General features: G+C 41.0%; 1 protein-coding gene across 1 annotated transcript in view; it reads right to left on the bottom strand.

Annotated features, from left to right (window-relative positions):
* The window catches only part of LOC108746147, a 121,577-nt gene that overhangs the window by 46,739 nt on the left and 52,465 nt on the right, over window positions 1-22,373 (bottom strand). Inside the window, exon 2 of the mRNA XM_018482721.1 lies at window positions 8-385. Coding sequence (XP_018338223.1) covers window positions 8-351 — 344 coding nt within the window. The 5' untranslated portion in view covers window positions 352-385. The remainder of the gene's footprint in view (window positions 1-7; window positions 386-22,373) is intronic.

Here is a 22,373-nt window from a genome sequence, read left to right as displayed (position 1 = left end):
CACGTACCCGCAGTCGTTCTTATAGCCCGGAGTATTTTTCTTGTGACCATCGTTGTAACTGGTAACCGCGGTGGCCTTCTTGCCGCCGTTACCACCCTCGTGATCATTCTCCGTGCTGGATCTTCGCCCGTCGTTTCTGCGACGGTAATATTCGTTAGGAGCCACCGACCGAGGCGGACTCTGCTTAAGGCCATAGCCTTCCTGAGAATACGACGTGGCACTCTTGAAATTGGTAGCCTCGCTCCCGTGGCCGTGGCTCGCATATTTGTAGGACCCCGGGGGACAGGAAGGTGGGCCTGGGGCCTCATCCTGAACGCGATATCCTGGCGGCGACGGTTGCAACTCCGTCATCGTGTAACCAACGTCCCCGCCATCCGGGATACACCTAAGTGAGCAGAAAATTAAAATCATGAGCTTCGACGTCCCATGAGATAAACGTCCCGTGATTAGACAGTCGCATAGAATAGATTAAGCGATTACGATTAAGTATAACAGAATCGGGTGCAGCATTTTCGCATATTTATGAGGTAGCACATTTAATTTGCACGCGTGCATGCAAATTAAATGTTACGTGAACATTTTATCAATCGAAAGATTTAATCTTCTGTAATACTATTAAATCATAATGCTGTCTCTGCGCGCAATAATTTCTTCTTATCTATTTTGGAATTTACTTATTAAATATAGCATTGAAGACTTGTTTCTAGATTTTGAAACAAAAATATATCAAAAATTATATATAATAATTGTGTTACAAAATGCAAATGTAATGTGATTAGCGTGCAGCAGACATATTTTTCTCTAGCTATTATATAATAATTTAGGCCATAAAAATTATACCTGTTTTAATCCTTGCTTCGAATGAAACTTAAAATGAATTTATCGATATCTTGTATTTTGTGATACATTGTCGTGGATATTTTCTAGTAATGTAAACGATCGCGATATCATAGATGTACGAGTAGCATCATACTAATCTCACTCTGTTCGCGGGGGAAATTACATTATCTGCAATGCTAGTAGGTGCGAGATTGTAGGATTGGATACGTTGGGCGTATCGGTTACGAGATAAAATCCGAGGAAAGCGTCTTACGACTGGTTATTTAACCTTTGGGCGAGTTAGAGACACGTATACGTGCAGTTAACTCTCAGGCGACAGAGAAGTAATGAGTCGCGTTAATATAGAGGCACACTAAGCGATGTGATTGATGAGACTGATAGATAACGCTATTTCCGAGTCAGGGGTCTCTGGAGCGCGTGAATAATGACAGCTTTTAACGAGGAACACGGATGCCAAAAAGTAAAATAGAAATAATTGCATATTTTCAACGCGGAAGGAATCGCCGTGTATAAGTTCGTTTAACTTTTTGCGAAGCAGGATTTTATCTATTCTACCATTAATTTAAATAGTGAATTAATCATAAATTACGAGCACTTTAGTTCATTTAAATTGTAAAACGCCTATAAATATCAGTTCTCCCTAGGATTATTACGATAGCACTTTGTAAATTAACTTTAACAGTGCGTTTTAACATTAAGAATCATGGATGGTTAATTATCAAAATCCTTTTTTTTTGCAAGAAATTAATGAAAGTTTAATTAAAATATTATTTGTTAGGTTGAAAAATATTAAGATAGCTCAAACAAGGTTTTTGATCGAATCGGAGCTTTTCGGAATCGAAAAACTATAATTCGTATTCACCTCATTTTTATCTCAGAAATAAATGCACATTTATTTTTTAGATCCATTCTATAATGTAACATAAACTATACTCTGAGAGAAAAGTTTTATATACAACGTTACTAATGAAAAAGTAAGAAAATTTTTATTAGTCACATCAACAAATTTACGGTTATATGGACTGAAATATTTCTCTCAGTGTATGCTACGTACATACTATGCTAAATGTGCACAATTATCGATAAAAGGAAGGTATATATGTATATATATATATATATATGGACTTATAAGTGTAGACAACATAAAGTCTAAAATTGGAATATAAGATGTCTTTTAAACACCTTTTAGACGGTTCTTGCGAACCGTCTTTCATGTTTCATGTCCCGATTTTGGACATTATGTGTTGCCTGGATACAATATACATATGATTAACTCCAGTTTCGAGATAAATATTAATAATAACGTTATGTATCACGAAGATTCGATTCTCGTTTCTCCGTTTCATCATCGAAATATTTTCGTCCTTTTTCCATAAATGTCTTGTATCACGAGAAGCGCAAGAAGCAGACAAAAAAAAAAGACACGAACAAGCAAGAAAACGGTCTTGCGAGGCCGAGAGCGCCGTTTCGCGAACGGTAAAACTTTGCAATCTTACGTGCGGCGAATCGTCCTGGAATCGGCTGCCCCCGAGGCATCCAGGTACTGCCGATTTTTACCCACGCGACCTACGAAGTTTCCAACTTCGCCCAGCAATGATTCCTCTTCAATTGCAAGAATCCTCAACAACACGCAACGCGTACCCGGAGCACGCATCGCGAACATTAGATCATCCGCATAGTGGCGCGTAGGAGATCGTAAAATACTCGAACGATTTTATAATAAGCGAAAGTATACCACGATATGCGATATTTCTTTCAATATTTGTCAAGTAGTTACTAGTAAGCGCTGAGAAATATCGAAATTACGATCGCTCTGAATACAATAGCGCGCGAGTAGCGGATTTATTAACTGTGCTGCACCAGCCGTAGCCACAATCAGATACAACAGATCATAGACGGCTGGAATTTTTAGACGGCGTAATTCTGCAATTCTGTACCCAACCGTATCTCAAAATAGTCCGCAAAACGCGATATTTGTCTTGTCTCTCAAATGCATACGTTGCAAAAAAAAAACAGCCTGATTAGCGAAACTGATTTTCCCACTAATCAATTGGACATGAAGCTATCAACAGCCGCGTATTAGAAACTCACGATTAACTAGCGTGCGTTAAATTGGGTTTGTTACGGTGGGCGTGTCGATGTTGCGGTTTTTGCATAACGAGAAACGAGACGGGACAAATGCATAAAACGGGAATCATGATTTTTAAGGCACCTTAATCGACACATAATGACTACCTCCATTTCAATATTTTCTCGAATCGTAGAGTTCGCGCGAGCACATTTCTCTCGCATGAAGGCGAGTAGTAGGCTAGTGTGCCACGCATGATATACTGGATTTCATAACGAATGAATCGCGATAGAGACTTCCGCGATAGGAAGCTGTGCGATTCAATTACCGCTTCGTCGGAGCAATGGAGTACCGCATCCAATAACTATTATGCACGCCCACGTAGACTATCTCTGTTTTTCTTTACTTCTTGTACGAGTTGATCGGTTGCTGCTGATGCGCGACTCCCGCATTATTCTTTTCGTGCACGCAACACCAATGTAGCGTATAATTTCCGACATGGACTGCCAACGGGAATACGCCGCGTGAGTGATCATTACTGCAAATTGCAACAATGTGGCGAAGGAACGACTCGCCGATTTCGGTGATTTCATAAATGCTTGTGAACCGAAGGGGGAGAGGGCCGGGGAGGAGAAAGGTAGAACGTAGACAAAAATCACAGCACAAATTACAAGGATCATCTCACACACACAGGACCGGGAAGAATCGTCTTTTACTCTTGAACCCTTTGATTCTTTCGACCCTGCCTGCGGGATCGGCGGATACACGACGTTCGTTCACGTGCGTTCATTCACTGATGCACTTATGCGTTGTACTCGCCTGTTTTCCGCAGTCGTGAGGCACATTCGCACGCGTGTCGTGCGGGGTTCGTAGAAGCAAACGGAACGAAGGAGGAACAGAGGAACTGAGGAACGGACGATGGCGCAAGGCGCATGCCAGCGCGCTGCGCTCTCACGTTATGCGCGTATAGAAGTTGGATAGAGAGGCGGGCGCAACTCTCGCGCGTATTAAAGCGTTACGGACCGCGTGCCCCTAAATCACGCCTTGTAAATTGCCGACTGTCCGACGGTATCATCGCGCCGGGTACCGTCGAGTTTCGCCGTGATAAATTCCCTGGAATTCATTTCCCGCGAGAGAGCGCGAGTAAAGACTGCCGTTTACGGAGGAGGGAAGGATTGTCACCACGATGTTCCCACTAATTTCTCGCCGACATGCACGAGAGCGAGTTTCACGGGCGACGATTACCGGCGCGAGGAGATCGTAAAGAAGATCGTAATGTACTCTTTAAGATTAGCAATGGTCTACACATGGTGGGAACGTACCTCGTAATGCATTGTAATGCGAGATGTAATTCAATAACTACATTGCAGTTCAAAGCGATGTTCGTCTGGAATTTTCATTATATGTATGTACGTCGTCGCATAATTAACATATGTACAGTCACGAAATTAATTGTTCGGGCAGTACATTATATCGATGATTAGACTATTCTTCAAAGTGTGACGACATTACACCGTTAGTTGTTTACAGTTAGTTATATTTAAATATACATGTAACTTATTGAACAAAATAATGCGTAAAACTGTTTTTTTAATATCCGAACAACAGTTTTAAGAAATCATCGATATAATAGCGGACGATTAGTTCCGTGACTATACATATACAATATTATCTTACGATTCAATTAATTTATTAGTGAAATAATTTTATCCGCGGGATATAATTTGAAACTAACAGAAGACTTAAATAGATAACTTCTTTTACTAAACGTGTTTGATTTTCTCAACATGGACGATCGTGCTCTATCAGTACGTCAGTTATCATGTTACTAATGAGTTATAGATACATGTAGGGAGTATCTTGTTACTTAACTCGTAATATGTATTTTTATGCTCAGTTAAAGCCATATACTGTAACCTGCAAAGAGTATTATTTGTTCTTTTCGTACTGACAAATGTGTGTACGCACAAAAGTATGTTACGTTGCAATGTTTCGTTTTGTTGGTGTTCATTATTTATACGATTTTAATAAGAGAAGAAAAAGAAAGAGTTGCTAAAAAAAAAGAGTTAAAATTAAAGAGCTAAAAAAAAGCTGCGCTCTTTTGGTTTTCAACCAAGAAAGAGAAGGTACACAGGTAGATCCGCAGTGGGGCGAAAGCGTTGCATCACGTAATTAATGCATGTTGAGTTCGTTGACTGGGTATCCGAATACACGTAATTCCGGAGAACGATCTACGAGGAAAGGAAGGCTCTTAGAAATCGAGTTGGACTTGGTCCAACGTGACTCACAGATGTAAATTCGCCACGACGCACCTTAATGACGTACTTCCACGCAATTTCATTGTAAATCATTAATTAACGAAAGATATAAGTAAGAAAACGTTTTAGCTTACATTAAACGTATACAAATGTATATGTATATTTTTGTCTCTTTCGAAACATTTAAATATTATCAAAAATTCTTACAATATAATACTACTCAGAGAAAAATATAGTGTAAAATATACAACAAATACAAATTTTGTACGTAGAATTAATGTACATAGTTGAACAAATAATAAATATAGTTAAATAAACTATTTTATAATAATTATAATAATTATAAAATAGCTTGTTCAATTATGTATATTAATTCTATTATATATATAAACTTGCATAATTGTTACCTTTATAGTTATCATCACTATGCCTTTTTCTGAATGCATTTATTATCAATATCGCTGCTAATCATCAAGCTAATTCAAGAAGATATAGTTTTATTTTTCTGTTGGGATCTAAAAAATTTAATAATCTAATTCATAAGATTTAGACTTACATTGTCTGATTAACTTAAAATACAGAGAATTTTCGGGAAGAAATCAGCACAAAAAATTCGCGAGATGTTAGTAGCTATAGCGACAGGAACTCGGGGAACAATGAAGGTCAGCGAAACTCGCGTAAATCGCCTTCCTGATATCTAGTCTGAGGAAAGAAGAAAGAAATTGATGAGGAACGCAGAAAAATCTTAAGCGCAGAATGTAGAGAAGACATACGACACTGGGTGCGTGGCTTATCGCCGAACCGTCTGGTTTTCTCGAAGCAGCTCCAAGCGGTAAATTCAATGCGAGGCTGGCGGCTTGTGCGCACGCGAGCGGGCGAGCGGGCGAACGAGTGCGCGAGGCCGACGAATGGAAGGTGGAAGGCCGGAGGATGTAAGGTAGACGAGGGCAAGGGGACAAGAGAAGGTAGAACGCTACGCGTGGAAGGTGTGAACCAGGGCGGGACAACAGAAGCGACTCCCCAGCATCTCATGGGCCGCTCATGGAAATCCGGAGTCGACTTGGTTCTTTTCCCCAGCCGAACTTTTTCGCTCTTGCGGAACTCGTGCCCGCGTTGGCGGCGGATTCGCATCTCTCACGTGGACCCCGCCAGTCACTCGTCGTGCCTCTTTCACCGTTTCGTTTCCAACGGTAGCCATTGTCGGTACCGGTGTGTCGCTGAAAATGCAGGCCGTACGAGCATCTCTCTCGCGAAGGAGCACGCCTTCAGAAGTGGTGCAACCTCACTGGCGTAGGACGCCAGTGCAGATGAGAAAATCCTCCTCTCATCCCGTGGTTGCGCTTGCGAGGGCTTTCCACGTCTCGGTACCAGCAAATCTTCTCCTCCTATACTCTTCCCTCACCATCTCATGATAAATGCTCCAATACTTTATGTGCTGCTTAATTACCGGTCTATGTCTATACAGCTATAATTTATTTTTGCCAGCGTGGAAGTATGTCGAATATAGATACCCCTTGAGGAGCGTTTGATTTGTGACTGTGAGTAAGCGGAGGACGTACGAAATTGATCGTTACGTCGCAGCCTCGTTTAGCGCCGCGGTGTAAATCGTTATTCGTACAACGTTCGCGCGTGTCGTATATCTTCTATTCGATCCGCCGCGGTATCCGAGTACAGTACTGCATCGCGTGTCGTGTATCAGGCTGTTCGCGTCGATGAATATCCAGACGATGTCCCGCCACGTGTTCTTGAAGTAGACGTTGAGTAGGTAGTCGATTGCCCGTAGATGAGGCCACTGCGAAAGAAACCTCGCTACAAATTCACAATCTATATGGCAGCAGAGGACAGATCCAGCTGCGTGAGATATGGCTCATCCGCTTTAAGGAATGCCATGGGACTCCTCGAGTAACGGCAGATTTATGAGAAAATTATCCTTCTACGAATCTTGATATATCAGAACTTTCGCGTATAATCCTCCTGATGATGGCACCCTTCTGATAAACTGATACAGATATCAAAACCTGTATCCGTTCAAACGTTTGCAAAAACGAAAATATAACATTCTGCCACTGATGGATATCGATGTTAATAACATCAACAATTGACGTTGAGGTATTACGATTCTTACAGAAGATGATGTATTCCGTCGGATGTAGCGGATTGATAGATGCTGATATTTATTATGTGAATCCATGTCTGTTTCATGTCAATCAGTGTATAATCACAGATATTCTAGATATCGGACGCATATGATTGTATCGCACGATATAATCACGTGGTAATTAATTTCGCTTTTCGTTTGCGTCCCCTCCCCCCCCCTCTTCAATTAATCCAGTGTTGCTACAAGATATTGTCTATCGTTTGTGTAATAACATCACTAACCAAACTAACATAATAATCGGAGAAACATTATTCGTTCCAAGAGATTGGAAAACAACCGTCACAGCAGTAAGCCTGGCACGTGCTTCGACATGTCTACGCCAATCAATTTTCCCATCCGTCACATCGTCATTTTATGGTAATGAGGCGAATCCAATTCCCTCTTTCGCTACAATCATCTCGGCAGTCGATTTGAATTAGCATAACCAAATGCGTTTAGTCTATCGCACATTCATGACAGAAGTTAGTCAATGATAGTTGCAAGATTTGATGGGCCGAAAGTCGATGAAGGAAACCGCTTTCGCTTCTTTAGCACGATTACAGACGGGAGATAAAATTATTTCAAACAAGACTATTGACTGCGTTGGAAAAACTTATCCGGAAAAGTCCACATCCTGGCAATCGCGACAATAATAAGAGCCCGCGCATCCGTGAGATTCTCTGTTTATAACTTTCTCAGTCTCTCCTCATTTCGAGTATTTGCAATTTACTGGCTAGCTGCGTTCGGAAACGTCGCTCGGATGCCTCCGATGCCTCATTAATGGACATTAAATGTTAAACAAGGACAGATGATGAGGCATGGAGGCATCCGAGCGACATTTCCGAACGCAGTCACTAATAGATCTCGAAATCGTCGGCATATACATACGCATATCGGGTATTATTTATTTATAGAAAATTATTATTGCGATATTATTATCGAACGTTAGTATCTAGCAATAAAAAGTTCGTCGTTGTAGTCATTAGTTGATAATCATTAATCAATAATTGCAAAAATTGAGTAACACTTTTCCATTAAGATATGACGTAAGCGGTAAAAATATCCTTTTCCCGCATAAAAGGCATTCACCCGAAAAGGGAGAAGGCATAAAGCATGGAGTAGAAAGGCGAGGCATGAGAAAAAGATAAATTGGTAAAATACGACGGATCACGCACTCGTATCCAAGGGAAGGGGCTCGTAATTTCCGTCGTTTTAGCCCACGACGCGGTCGAGAGTTCATGCTCCTTTTTGAAAGTGTGGGCCATAACGACGGACTCGACAGCACGATATGGATGTTACGCGTGAAACGTTAAGCCTGTATTACGTCGCCTGATTAACGTGTACTTTCACGCAAAGTTCTTTACAACCTCGATCGAAGCAATTAATATCAAACATTGACGGCGACGATCGATCAATCACCCGCCTGTAATTATGCAAGCCTGTTAAAGCGTGCGACCGTTAGAATACCAGAAGCTATCCTCGTAGACAATGTGAAATACCTTGGCGTCGTGATCGTAAATATTGGTAAAGATCGTGACATTAGAGACGATTCTCGGAGTTCGACAGGGTCTTTGATCTTATCAGTCGATTTCATGAACTTGTGTAAAACGCTATGCCCAGAATCACCGTGTGAAATGCGATCGGTGTCGATCGTGATTCAATCCCATCGTGATTTTTGCGCCCGTTTGGAATCCACCGCAGTCGCGCCGTTACTTCTGTAGCGGGAGATCAAAAGGCGCGCACGATCGGCAACGAAAAAGCAAAGGATGGATAAAAGAACGACGTGCTGTAATGCGCAATTTATTCTTACCGATTACGGTAGTAATTATCGTGAATAATCGACAAGTAATACCTACACAACGCGAGCAGGCTCAGCACAATCTGCGCTATCATGGTTCTTGACTCGCATTTCCATTTGTTAAACTAGAGATTATCTATCTATATATCCCTTTTCTCTTTCTCTTTCTTTCTTTTTCTTTTTCTCCACCTCCTTGAGATCTCATAGATACTACTCAGAGGACCAGCAAGAGTGTTTATCTCCGGCGCCCGAAAGAAGAAAAAGGAATACGGATGCGTTCTCTCGTTCGATCGATCGATATCGAGATAATCCATTGTATTTCTCTCCTAATTCATTTCTCGAATCACGCTGCCGGTAATCGCGATCTCACTAGCTCGAATAGTGAGATCATTGACCCTGCTCTGTAAATGCGGAATCAATAACTTCAGAAGACTTGATTCGTGCGATCGCAACCAAGCCCGACGCTTTTTACGGCGCGCATCATGTAGGCTTTCGTCAGACATAAATGACGCAACTGCTATGCTAATAGAGCAAAATCGCACCGTAATTATGTCGAACGAATGATGCGAAAGGATGCTAAGAGTACTCGATTCGACACGCCGATTTCTCGGTGTCTGTAAATTTAGTTACGACATAGGATGGATTGCGGTTCTTTTGGTCCTCGTTACAGTTATATGCAGAGCAGTTCATAGAGAAGACACTGATCTACGCCTTCCGCCCACTGTATGTTAAAAGCGAGGTAAAATACGCGCTCGTGCCCGAACAGATGAGAGACGCATTATCGTAGAAGTAGAAAAGAACGCTATTTAAATACTAGTTTGCGATCCTGCGCACTCTTTACCTTATCGTTCACGTTCCATTCCACGTGAGTCACCTTTCGCATCCGTCGTTCTTTATGCGGCTCCACGCGTTAAACCCTTTTAGTGAGTGCGCAGGCGTTACATAGTTACACTCATTGCATGCGAATTTTATGCGACTGCATAAATATACACGAATGATAACTTAATGAAACACGTAGTATTTATCTTACACAGAGAAAAATAAACCCATACGCGCCTTTAAAACGTCTTATATGCCTATTTTACACATGTATGCTGTTTAGGAAGTAATATCAAATAGAACGAAAAGTTCATGTGAATTATCTTTTATTTAATCTAAATAAAAATATGATGCTGTATCTCATAGACTTCATAGAGTAGAATCATTTCTTAACCCGAGAGAGTCACATAATTGTTTTTTACATAGCTACCACTGGGATGTTTTTACATTCTAATTAAAAATTATTCATATTAATTACATATTGTTACATATTAATTATTTTTGATTTACTAATATTTAAAAATATTATGAATATGAATCTACCGACAATTTTCTGAAAACATCAAGCTATAAAAATCAGACAAATATTACAAATAAGCAGGATAATAATTATTACGATAGTATTTCTAAGAAATAAAAATGTTAGTTTTAATAAAACGTTTTTCTGTATTATTGAATTTCTGATAAAATTGCATATTTAAATGTTCGTAAAGAATAATTAGTAAAACGAAAGTTATCAAAAAAGAAAGAAAATATGTTAAATAATGTATTTTTTGCCACTCGGATATAAGAATATTCCAAGTGATTATTCCCGGATTAAAGAAGAATTTCTCCTCGTCTTAAACAAGCGATGTGGTAAAACGTAAAACATGTTATGTCTGAAGCATAACAACGAGACTCATTTGTGCAGCTGAAGAAACCTTTTGTGCAGCTAAAGGATTAAGTAATCCGGCTTTCGCAATGACTACCGAGCGGCGACGCATCCGGAAGAGGTCAGGCGGCGCGGCGCGGCGCGGCGGCTCGGTCGAAAACGAGCGGCTTGTCGCTCGCGGGATAAGGTCGCTCGCGGAAACGTGGAAAGGCTCTCAAGCGGGAAGAATCTCGGCCCGTTCGTTCCTCCCACGGTTGCATCGCGCTCGCCTTATCTGCCCCCTGTGCGCTCGCGAGCACGCCGGAAAGAATCGGCGCAACACGCTACGAGGGACTTGCGCGCAAGCTACGCAGTATACGTAACGTTCGCGCGTTGCAAATGCGTAGTACCGCATGCGATTTCCTGGAGTAACGGCCCCCGGAGCCGAGACTCGCATTCGCACAACCACGCGCAACTTCTTCCTGCTCTTGTACCGATAAACACGAAAAGAATTGAACGATTATCGAGGCGGCGAATCGGTTCCGCGCGCGGAGGTGCGCAGGATTCCGACGAGCGAGTAAAATATTGAAACGGCTAAATGCATAAGAAGAGAAGTCATCGCACGTACATATTGGAATTCTAAATGCAACTCCATACTTTTGTACAATTAAACAAATATTGAGCTATATTAAACCGATGATTTCTTCATCGTCATTTGCTCGCTGCATCAATGTAATTACTAACTTCATTAACGTAGATTAAAATGAACATCAAGTATTGTACTTTAATTGTGTTTCATCTCTTTTTTTTCGTTCTTGGATTTTGTAACATTATATTTGCGAAACGAAAAAAAAGAAACTGAATTTTCTCCTATTTATTGAAAAAAAAACTGAAAATTCTAAATAAGAGTTCAATATAAATAAATAATTTTAGTAAAAAAAAAAATGTTAATTATTAATTAATTATAAAATGGTTGAATTTTTATTTAATTGTTTATCTAGAAAGACCGTTGGAGCCAATTTGTCTTCCTCAATTTGAGCTCCTTTATCCAATCCTTCTAGTGTTAAATAATTTCTATGTGAATTTATGTACTAAATGTGTAGTCATTTGAATTTAACATTTCTAATAGGATTAAGCATCGTATTATTAAATTGTTTATTAATTTAATTTGTAATATTACTGTAATAGTTTAATTGCGTTTATAAGCCCGAAAAATCAATTCGACCTAATCGAGCTAATCATTCAAATGACTACATATTTAATATATAAATTTATCTAGAAATTATTCAAGGTATCTAACAATAAGATCCAACTGATGACTTGACCGTTATAGACATTAAACTCTTACTTGTTGTGCATTCACATATATGGTCTTAAGAAATCGTTTATTACCGAAAATTCTATATATGTATGTATCCATATGTATTTATGCACATACATACATATATTCTCTTGTCCAAAATAATACATGTGTAATCTTACAGTATAGGATTTTTTGATAAATCGTGTGAAGAGACAGAACGCTTATTAACGAGCGGACAAATCGATTTGCCTCTTCTTGAGGAGGAACGCGCATAATACCTGTTCTTGGTCTTCAGTTATCTGTATCGGGCAGTAAATCGTGGCAGGAATAATATCATTACGCCCCGAGCATACGTCGAGCGTACGAGCCGAGTTACGCCACTGGCAATGCTCCTGGCGTATAATCGAGAAACGAGGGGAATTGATTAATTAACGCGGAAAGAAGTCTTCCTGGGAGCACGGCGAGCTCGACCTTGTCGGCATCCTCTTTCCGGCCAGGCGGTTAATAGCTATACCTAAAATATCGCCACGAGGGTGTACTCGGTGGTTTGTTGTTGCGATGCATACAAATCGACTAGAAACGTCAGCTGATTCATCGATAGACTTACGTTGATATCGTGAGCGCGCGCTACAACAATTCGATCGAACTTATTAATCGACACGCAACAACGGCACAGTGTGCGCTCGAGAAATCGATCGGCTTAGCCGCCGTGGGACTTCCGGACGACTTGAGAAAACGCAAAGTCACGCAATTGTACGCGTGTTTAGAGTAAGGTCGCTATTATTATTATGTCGTCCTGCTGTGCATCGTCGCGGCTTAAATCACACCGTGTCCGGAGACCGTGTACGAAGAGACACGTGGAGAGACGCGTGCAGGAAGGGACGGGTGAGCAGAGAGACGCAAGGTGAATTTATTAATTGGAAGGACGACCTCGCCTTTCCGTCCTCGGGGATCTTCTTTATTGAAAGATAGAGAGGGGAGAGAGAGAGAGAGAGAGAAGCTGAAAGAAAGAGGGAGTTATCGAGGATGACGTATCGACCGATCAGTATCGCCCCGCTGCGTAACTATGGTTGGGAGTTATCGAACCACTTGCGTGCTCCATCGAGTCAAGTCAAACGACTTGGAGAAAAAGGCACGGAAGGGTACCTCCTACGGAGAGCGGGCGTGTTTCTATATGGCAAACGGGAGGCAATCAAAGAAAGCCGATTCACCCTGGTGCAAGGAAAGTCGCCGCGGGCACGCTCTATCCGGAGGAGTGAATTACGCGATACGTCGGCGATTGCGACGAATCATTTATAAACTATCTCGCGAGAGAGACGATCAGCGTGAGAGAGTCTTATCGCACCGACCGCATCCATTGCCGATACTCTTTTACGACGACATGCTGCTTGCCCTCGACACGACAGAATTTTCTTTATACTTGGTATTTAACGGTGCATTACGGTTCCAGCCGACGCAATTAGCTAATTGCGTAAACAAGCAGTATGTAATTAGATGCAGAATTAGTGTGACCTCGACTTCGTTCACTACCCTCATATTACCATAAGTGAGCACCGTGAAAGCTATTACATTTAATTACATTTACGAGAAGTTTCATCGTTCCCCTTTTCTTCTTTGACTTTCTTTTAACTGTTCAGTTAACTGTTCTAAATATTTTTGTATATATATATATATATATCCAATAAGTTTATGCAAAATAAATATTCTTTCCTAGATTATTAAATTCTTACACAGACAGAAAGCGATGAAGGATCGTAATGTTTCATGTTTAAGTTTGAATTTGAAAAAATTTTTTCAATTTTTCTATTATATTACATTATCAAAGCTAATATAAATATAAATTATACATCGTTTTCGTTATGAGAACAAAATCATTGAGATAATTAGTCTCATACTATTGCCACTGTGGATTTCTTTTATCGTTACCGTAACATTAATTCGCGCATTTCATTATTCTCAGAGAATATATCTTTTTCTTTTGGTATCAAATTAAAACGAGTCCTATATTGCAATGTCTCAAGGACATATCGGGTGTTTTTCGCATGACCAATTTGGCAGGCATCTCACGAGCTCCGCGGTAATGAGCATCTCGTGGTGCCTATTCGCAACGAACCTCTCGAGATCCCGAAGTTTGCTTGCCTGAGAGAATCAAGCGAACGAGTCGGTGCAGTGGGGGGGGGGGCCCAGGGGGCCACGTGAGACCCCGCGGATCGGGGCTCGATGGGTAGTAGAAGGGACCTCGCACGACCGGAGAGAGAACCGGTCCTTCCTCGGCCCTCGTTCGACTTGACCGTCATTGGCGTAGACGCTCCAAGTGTGGGTGCTAAACTAAAAACATTGAAAGCTGCATTGTCTCCTTCAGCGACGAATTTTTCTTAATGCAGAGTTTAATGCTTTACATTAATTTATCACAAATAATAATGACAAATTTACTTAATGTTGCGTGGTCAAGTTTCTTTCGTCGCCGTAATTACATTGGCGTAAATAATACGATGAGGAGAGTCACTTTGGCGTGTATTCTGTATTCGGTAAAAAAAGAAATGCTTTAATGCCATGATCCTGATATGTCTAGATATGTTTAATTTGGATATTTCATTATTGTCAAACGACTCACTAAATTTTCCTCTTATCGACGAGAAAGAAAAAGAACGGGAGTAACGACATACGTGTATGTTCGTCATTAATCCACGTTCGTACAGAAGCAATCCATCTATATTCGATTGCAATCTGAAATCAGGCCCCGGTCGAAATACACCTAATGCATGCATAATCGTGTCGGGCGTACAAGTGCAGGTTTCGTACGGAATCGAGGCACTTTTTTCGCCGGTGGCCTTCCTTCCTGTCTCTCCTTCTCCGTCCGGGTCATTAACCTCGGGCTGTCTCACAGGATATTCCTTATATGCGCGATGAAAAAAGGAAAGAGACTCCGGTCTCGTTGTAAATGTCCTTCTCCTTGTAAACGTCGTTGCATTCGTGCATAGCGAACCCGCAATCAATTACGACACGTGGCGCATTTCTTTCGTTTCAGGCTATCAGCCTCTATAAAGAACGGGCCGTTCGCGTTCGAACAGTTTACAATCGCAGAAATGCACCATGGAAAAAAAGTCGCGGAACGAACGTTCGCTCGTTCACAAATGACGATCCACCCCGACGATTGCATGCGTCTCGAGCGTCTGGCACAATGTCGCGAATAAATAAGGCGGCCTCATTTGCATCCGCGCGAAAACAGCGGAACGCGTCGTCGCGCCGCGCGCTGCACCGTGCCGGTCTCGCGTGTTAAACTCGAGTTATCGCGAGTCCACAATCGAAGCCGGGGGTACCAAGAGAGTTCAAACGGGTGACCACGGTAATTGAACCCGCCTACACACGCCACGGAGGAGATCGCGTCCAAAGTGTTTCTTGAATAAGATGAACGTTCACGGACCTGAGTGCCGTTAGGCCGCCACCCCGTCGTCGTTGTCAACGGCTGTCACGCGGCGGACCGTTCATGTGCGTATATACACACATGTACGTGATGTACGCACGTGAATACGCGCGATCAGCAAGTGAATGCTCGCGCGAGAGTCGCTTGCTGTACACCCACCTGTGCGTCGCGTCGCCTCGCGTCGCCTCGCGTCGCGTCGCGGAGGTGAATCGCTGCTTGCCCTGCTCGTGTATAATTCAGACAAGGTGGGGGCCGGATACTGTTAACCGTGTCTGCGTCTGCTGTCAGCCGTTCTAGGGAAGACACGAGAAAGGCGCGAGGATTTGTTCTCTTTTCGCGCTTTTTAACATTTAGAGCTCAGGTCATTCCTGAGTCAACGAAAAGTACTTCTTTGCGAAGAGAATATTTCAGAATAGAGGCGCTGTAAGTACTGTAAGTGTATAATGTCAGCAATATTTTTGAATGCTTTTGGATGACGTCACGATCGTACAGGATAGTAGGTCATTGATAATCCATGCCTTTACTGAGTGCACGCACGTTTTCTAAAGCTGTTATGGATTACTCTTAACTTGCTGCTTCTTCATAACACGTTCAAATATCTCCATAACTGGAGATGCGCCATTCAGCGGTACTTTTCGCTTTTCGTCTTATTCATCTTTATTCAGGCTACTATCCACTTAATGCTGCAAATATTGTACTTAAAATTTTTTTGTATCAGGTCATTAGTAAAATTCTTTTCCTGATTAATCAATCAAATGCCTCGAAGCATTTTTAGCATCGAGTGGGATTACTGCCAAACAGTTACAGCAAGATATAGATAACGGTTTTTTTCGCGCCTGTTTATGCTGCATAGAGGAAAATTAAATCCGCGAAGGAAGTGCACGTCCTGGAATGCGAGGACGTCGCGCTGCGCTTTGTTGGATGCGCTTAAGAAAAAACGTCTCTGTGAGACAAGTAAGAGTCGTGGTAATCCTTTGTCCATTCGCGAATAAAAAAGGGGGCGGTCTTTGTTTCCGCGTCAGCGCGAAGGGCAAGAAACTTACCCACGGTACGCCGTGAAGCGTTAACGGGCTACTTACCTGTGAGCAATTAATAACTCGAGAGAACGATAATAAATATCACTTACGCCCGTGACAAATTAACGCGCATCCCGAGTCGCTCGAACTCCCATGGTGTTCGGCGGATTTAAACGGCCAATTACTAATTACAGATATCCAGTGATCCGGGTAACGGTAACGCGGGGCTCACGTTGCCTGTTGTACGTTGTAATTTAATTAACGGCGATTAAATCGCTTAACGCGCTGATTTATACAACTTGGTAGAATCGCGTTCGGCGAAATGAGATGCTGCGAAACGTATACGCCGCGACGTCTTCCTCACGCATCCGCTACTTTCTCTGCAGATGTAACGCATCGAGTGCATCGTGTTTAAATCGTGACCACGCTAATTATTGTTATCCATGCGAGCAAGGAACGAAAAACGTGAACCGATTTGTTGAACAAACGATCTTGCCGTAGATGACCATCTAACTTTCGACGACGACGACGACGATGACTACAAGACTGAGATAAACAACAGTTGCCATAAAGTTATTTCTACACTATGCTAGAGAGGATACGCATTCTGCCAATTAAAGTATTAATGCTATTTGCTATATGCTTCGAAGAGCATCGTCCTCCGCATGTTCATCTCTTTTCTTCTTCTTCTTCTCTCTCTCTCTCTCTCTCTCTCTCGGTGAATCAAGCAGCCGTTGTAAAAAGCTATATACCGTGATTCACGAACGACCACCACGCGCCCCGAGGTTTGGACGTTAATTGAATAATTTGCATCCCACCTGTCTGCTTCCGGGAGGAACGCAGGTGTGACGACAGGAGGTCAGAAAGAATCCCGCTCTTTATGCTCCAAGGAAAACTAATCTTCTGACCTAAAGCGAAGAAACATAAATAACGCCAAGTCATATCCCATTGAGACAAGGCGGATGTTAAGAGTGATCGCACGAATTTAAACAGGGACAGAAAAGGGAGGGTAAATTACACATTTTACTATGTAAAATGTGTCCAAGTTCCATATACGAAACAAACGGTCGTAATCGCCAGAAACAGTTACGTATGTACGCGTGTCTTATCAATTGCAAATGATCGCCTCCGTAGTGATTGCGCTTGTAGAAGAGCCTTAGTTTATATGAATAAAATAATCGTAAATACAGTTTATGGGAAATGTCAAAAATGAAACCCGCGCGAACTCGACAAGGGATGTGTGCTTGTTGTTCAGGAATTTCACCTAGGCAGAAATACCGCACCGTAAGTATCGAGAGGGACCAGTTATTGCTTGGCATTCCTGACCGTTGGCAAGATGTCATCAGCTAAGGCAGTCTTATGGAAAAAGGCAATCGGAGTGCGTCAGCTTTAATAAGATTGTATCGATTTCAACCGCCAAATATCTTGTTGGCGTACTATCTACTTATCAGATCTTCCGAACATTTACCAGATCTGCCTTCGATCAAACGATCGAGTGACGTTGCAAAATGAAGAGCTGGAATACTCGGTAAGAAAATACCTCGAAGAAAATATGAAACGGTGAAATATGAGAATGAAAATGATAGAAATAAAGCGAAGAAAAGGAAGTCCATGATGAAAATAATGTAAATTAATAATTTATATATATATATATATAGACTTTTATATTATTACAAATTTTACTAATGCTTTAAAATAAAAAAAATTGATTTTGAAGTACAGGAAATACTTTGAATGACATTTGATACACGTATTCGAGTTAATTATCGAAAAAGTTCCGTATTTGAAAAAATTTATGATTCATCAATTAGAGATTAAATGCATTAAAAAGTGATTCGTGGATTCAAAAAGCTGTTGTCGCCATGCAAGGCCAGGAATGTGATTGTCTGTACGTATATCTCTTTCTCGAGTTAGCTCGAAGTCTTTCGAACCTTGTACGGTCAGAATCATCAAAAGAAACAGTCCATCAAAGAGTGACGACGATGACGTTCGAACCGTATGAGGCGGTGACACTTCTCTCGTTGTCTCAACAAGATGACACGTGCTGCTCCAGAAATCCAATCCCATCATTATTCTCAGCGTGTACCGTAAAAGTGACAAGTGACACTTTCAATTTAAATTCAATGGTAATGTAATGTAATAATAATGATGGATTATACTTGATTACTAGCAATCTTTTCAATGGCGTTAGATGATCAAACATATGTTACAATAATTATTATTAATTTAAGATGTGTGTTAATTTAAAAAAATATACCATATGTATTTTTTGTCGATAATTATCATATATAAAATTATCTTTTGTAAATACATTAAAAATAGTTAAATAATGGTATCTTAAAAAATATCATATATATACACATATATATATATATAAGAAAGTATAGTGCTCCAGTTTCTACTTATTAGCAACGTGAAATTGGTCCGACTAGTCCTTTACACAAAGGAATGTGAGTGAATACTTCTACTCTCGCCTGACATCTAGTTCATCGATCGTAGTTGAACGCATAAGCGATCAGCGAGCTTCATTAACCGCTATACCCGTTTCCGTCCATCACGAAAACGAAAAAATCTCATGGAGAAATCACCGCGATATCTCATTCCTCAGGGACAAAACGCATCCGACGCGTAGAAGAAAGGAATCCATGAGTGATTCGGTTCCTGTCGCGGATATAACAGGAACAAACAGACCAACGGAATACGGACTGCGCACCTGCGCGATGCAGGCTTGGCATAATCGATGCGCGAGAAGCCAGGCCGGTTTAGTTGCCACCGGTATAACGCCGGTCCGATTAATCGAGCGTTTCCATCGTCCTTCCTGCGACAATGAACTTGTACTTTTACCGGACGCGATTGAGGGTATGTGTTTGCGTATAAACGGTACGGCAAATTCACGCACATAAGAGAGGATCGCAAATAGAGAGGCGCGAGAGGGTGCGTAAAAAGTGTTGAATACATAGCTTATTTGTTGCCAGCGCAAAAACTTGATCTCGATGGATCAAGATGATCGAAGCTTAAAGCATGTTCCATCATAATTTACTTCCGAAGGATCAGTCCCGATCGGTCAGTCGATAAGATTGGAATAATTTTGTTTGACAGGACATCCGGCGCATAGAAATTCACAATTAGGAGATTACTGCCGCGGTGGGGATGGAGAAGGAAGTTTAGCAGGTCCTTGACGATGCTAAAATAATGATTAGCGCTAGGAAAAAAAAAAATACGCTGTCGAGCCACGTCCGGGAGCTTTCCATTAAAATCGCCGCAAAGAGTCTCTCGCCGTAATTTCACGTCGTTTCTTGCAGCTATCGTCGGATCTACTCGAGTAGTGTGTACGCCACTACTTCAAGGTTCGCGGCGTAAAGGCGGGTTTTGCGCTCCTTTACGACGGTATACGCTATATACTAATAACTCACGGTCGAACTATCAGATACGTATACATTCGCGTGCTTTTCTCTCTTTGTTCCCCATTCGTTCCCTCTCCCTTTCCCTATCTACCCGGGGAAGTTACCGGGCTCATTGTTGCTCGCTCGACGATTCGCCCGCGCGAGAATGAACGGCGATTTATCGCGGCGATGGGAGCGAGTCTGCAGCCCGCAGGACCTTCTTTCTCGCGGCAGGACGCCGACCTAAAGGAGAAATGGGGAGAAAAGAGAGAGAGAAAGAGAGGGGGGGGGGAGATACTTTAAGCATAAAGATAAATACTTATTCTTGCAACTTTATCACCGACGGATACGTAGGATCGATAATCATACGCGTATGTTTCGTGGCCGCGTAACGTGCACGACAGTGCGGACATAACTTGCGTTATATCGTTGGAGATAGGAGCAGACCGTGCAAGAAGGCATCAGGGTGATCCAGCAGAAATATTTGGCAGAAGAGTTTGACCCGAAGCGAGATCCGTCCAATAAGTCCTCGTCGTAGGATGAATTGGGGTTTGATTGCGTGTAAAGTTACTTTAAACGAAGCGTACGGAATTTTAGCGCGGCCGGACACGAACGGCCGTTTATGTTACTGACGAAGCGGGTCATTGGCACGGTGCATGTGCCAGTTAATGCTCCAGGTGTTATTGCATTTTGTACTCCGAATACATAAAGGAACTGCCAACATGTACTGTTAATTATAAGGATTGATTCGCCCCCTCCCCTCCCCCCCCGCCCCTGACGAATGAAAAAGCAAAATAACGAGCGATACATGTTATAAGATTCGCGAATCTTTTTTCTTATTCTACCCACGATTCTACACGGTATACATTAATATTACAAGATATTGTTACTTCGCACTTCTTTTTCTCACTTGCATGCTTGTGTGCCACATTTCTTGTAATTGTGGGAGTTATATAAACGCCAACGTTTGACAACCAGTGAAGCTTCGGCAATGTATGTACATTCACATAGCGTATCGCATTGGTTAATCGATTAATCAAAAATTCGCCTACTCACTAGGCTGCATCGGCAGTTTGCCGAAGAGATATGCATACTGCACTTTCTCTCTGATAGCATTTTGATATACCATTTCACAAAGTTCAAGATTTAAGAAATTATGACCAACAACGAATTGCAAAACGCATTTTAATGAAATTAATGCATAAACATGATTAATATAACGTGCAGAAATACAAGCGCTCAGAAGCAATTATTATCGTTATAGATACGATGTAAGTTTCTTTTATAAAATATGTGAAAGAATCAATCGTTCTTGAGATTTTCAATTACCTATTTCGATTATCAGAGATTTACAAGTCAAACCATTCATGCAGGCACTTACATATATAGACGAGATAACTTGTAGAATAGAATACAGTATATTGCTATTAAAATATTCTATTAATTTTATAATTTTAAAAATAAAGATGAGAGAATGTATATTTATATTAAATGTATCAAGAATTTACGAGCATAAGCAGCGTTATTGCCGATGTCTCACTTTTTGAGGAGCTATTCTCTATTATTTTATTTATACATAAAATATTTCGCGTATTTTACACTTCAATAAGTTATTATTATTATTATTCAAATAAAACAAAAAATATTACATAAAATGAGCTAAGGATAATTAAAAAAAACTAACAAGTACAAAAAAAATGAAAAATTCGATAATGATGGAATTGAGAAGAACTGAACGCCATATTCCGTAGAACAAGCAACTAGCTGACATTCCTTGAAACGACATCTGTTCTTGGCTATGTTCCGCGTTCCCTTCATGAGAGAACCGCATCTCGTTTTGTCTGTGCGCCGGTAATTGCGATCGATACCATCTTGTCTTCGGCTTCGTCTCCGTTGTCGTCTTCGAAATTAAACGACCAAGCATTTCTTTCATCGAGGATGAGGCAGACCAGTACAGAGCGTAACTGTAAGGATACTTGAAAAAAACCTGGTCCCGATATATACGCAGTTTGTGGCATGCAGTAGACGAATCAAATAGCTAAAGATTTATTGCACGTGCAACGAACGAATTGCAAAATTATAATATATTTTATTTCAAGAAATAGATCAGACATTGATGTAAAAAATATTTTGCTTCTTATCATCATCAACAATTAAATTGATACGTCTCTCAATCAATCTATTAATGTAATTAATGTGTTTGGAAATAATTAAACATAATTAGATATTTTATATTTTATTTTAAAATTTAGCAGCAATTCGATGTCGGTGTAAAATTAAAATTTGAAAAGAAAACTATCATAATTTGTTGTAACAGATTTTTTCTGGTGAATGTGCTGTACCTATCAATTTTCAAATGAGATACTCAATATATAATTTACAGAAACAAATTACACACGCACGCAAAATATTTTTTTGTAGTATAAAGTATAAGCTTTCTTACACTTTGTTCGGTCTGTTAATATCACTTGATTTTC

This window comes from Trachymyrmex septentrionalis, unplaced genomic scaffold (assembly GCF_001594115.1).
Source record: "Trachymyrmex septentrionalis isolate Tsep2-gDNA-1 unplaced genomic scaffold, Tsep1.0 scaffold16, whole genome shotgun sequence".
NCBI classification, from domain to species: Eukaryota; Metazoa; Arthropoda; class Insecta; order Hymenoptera; family Formicidae; genus Trachymyrmex; species Trachymyrmex septentrionalis.
This window is presented reverse-complemented; position numbering and strand designations above follow the sequence as displayed.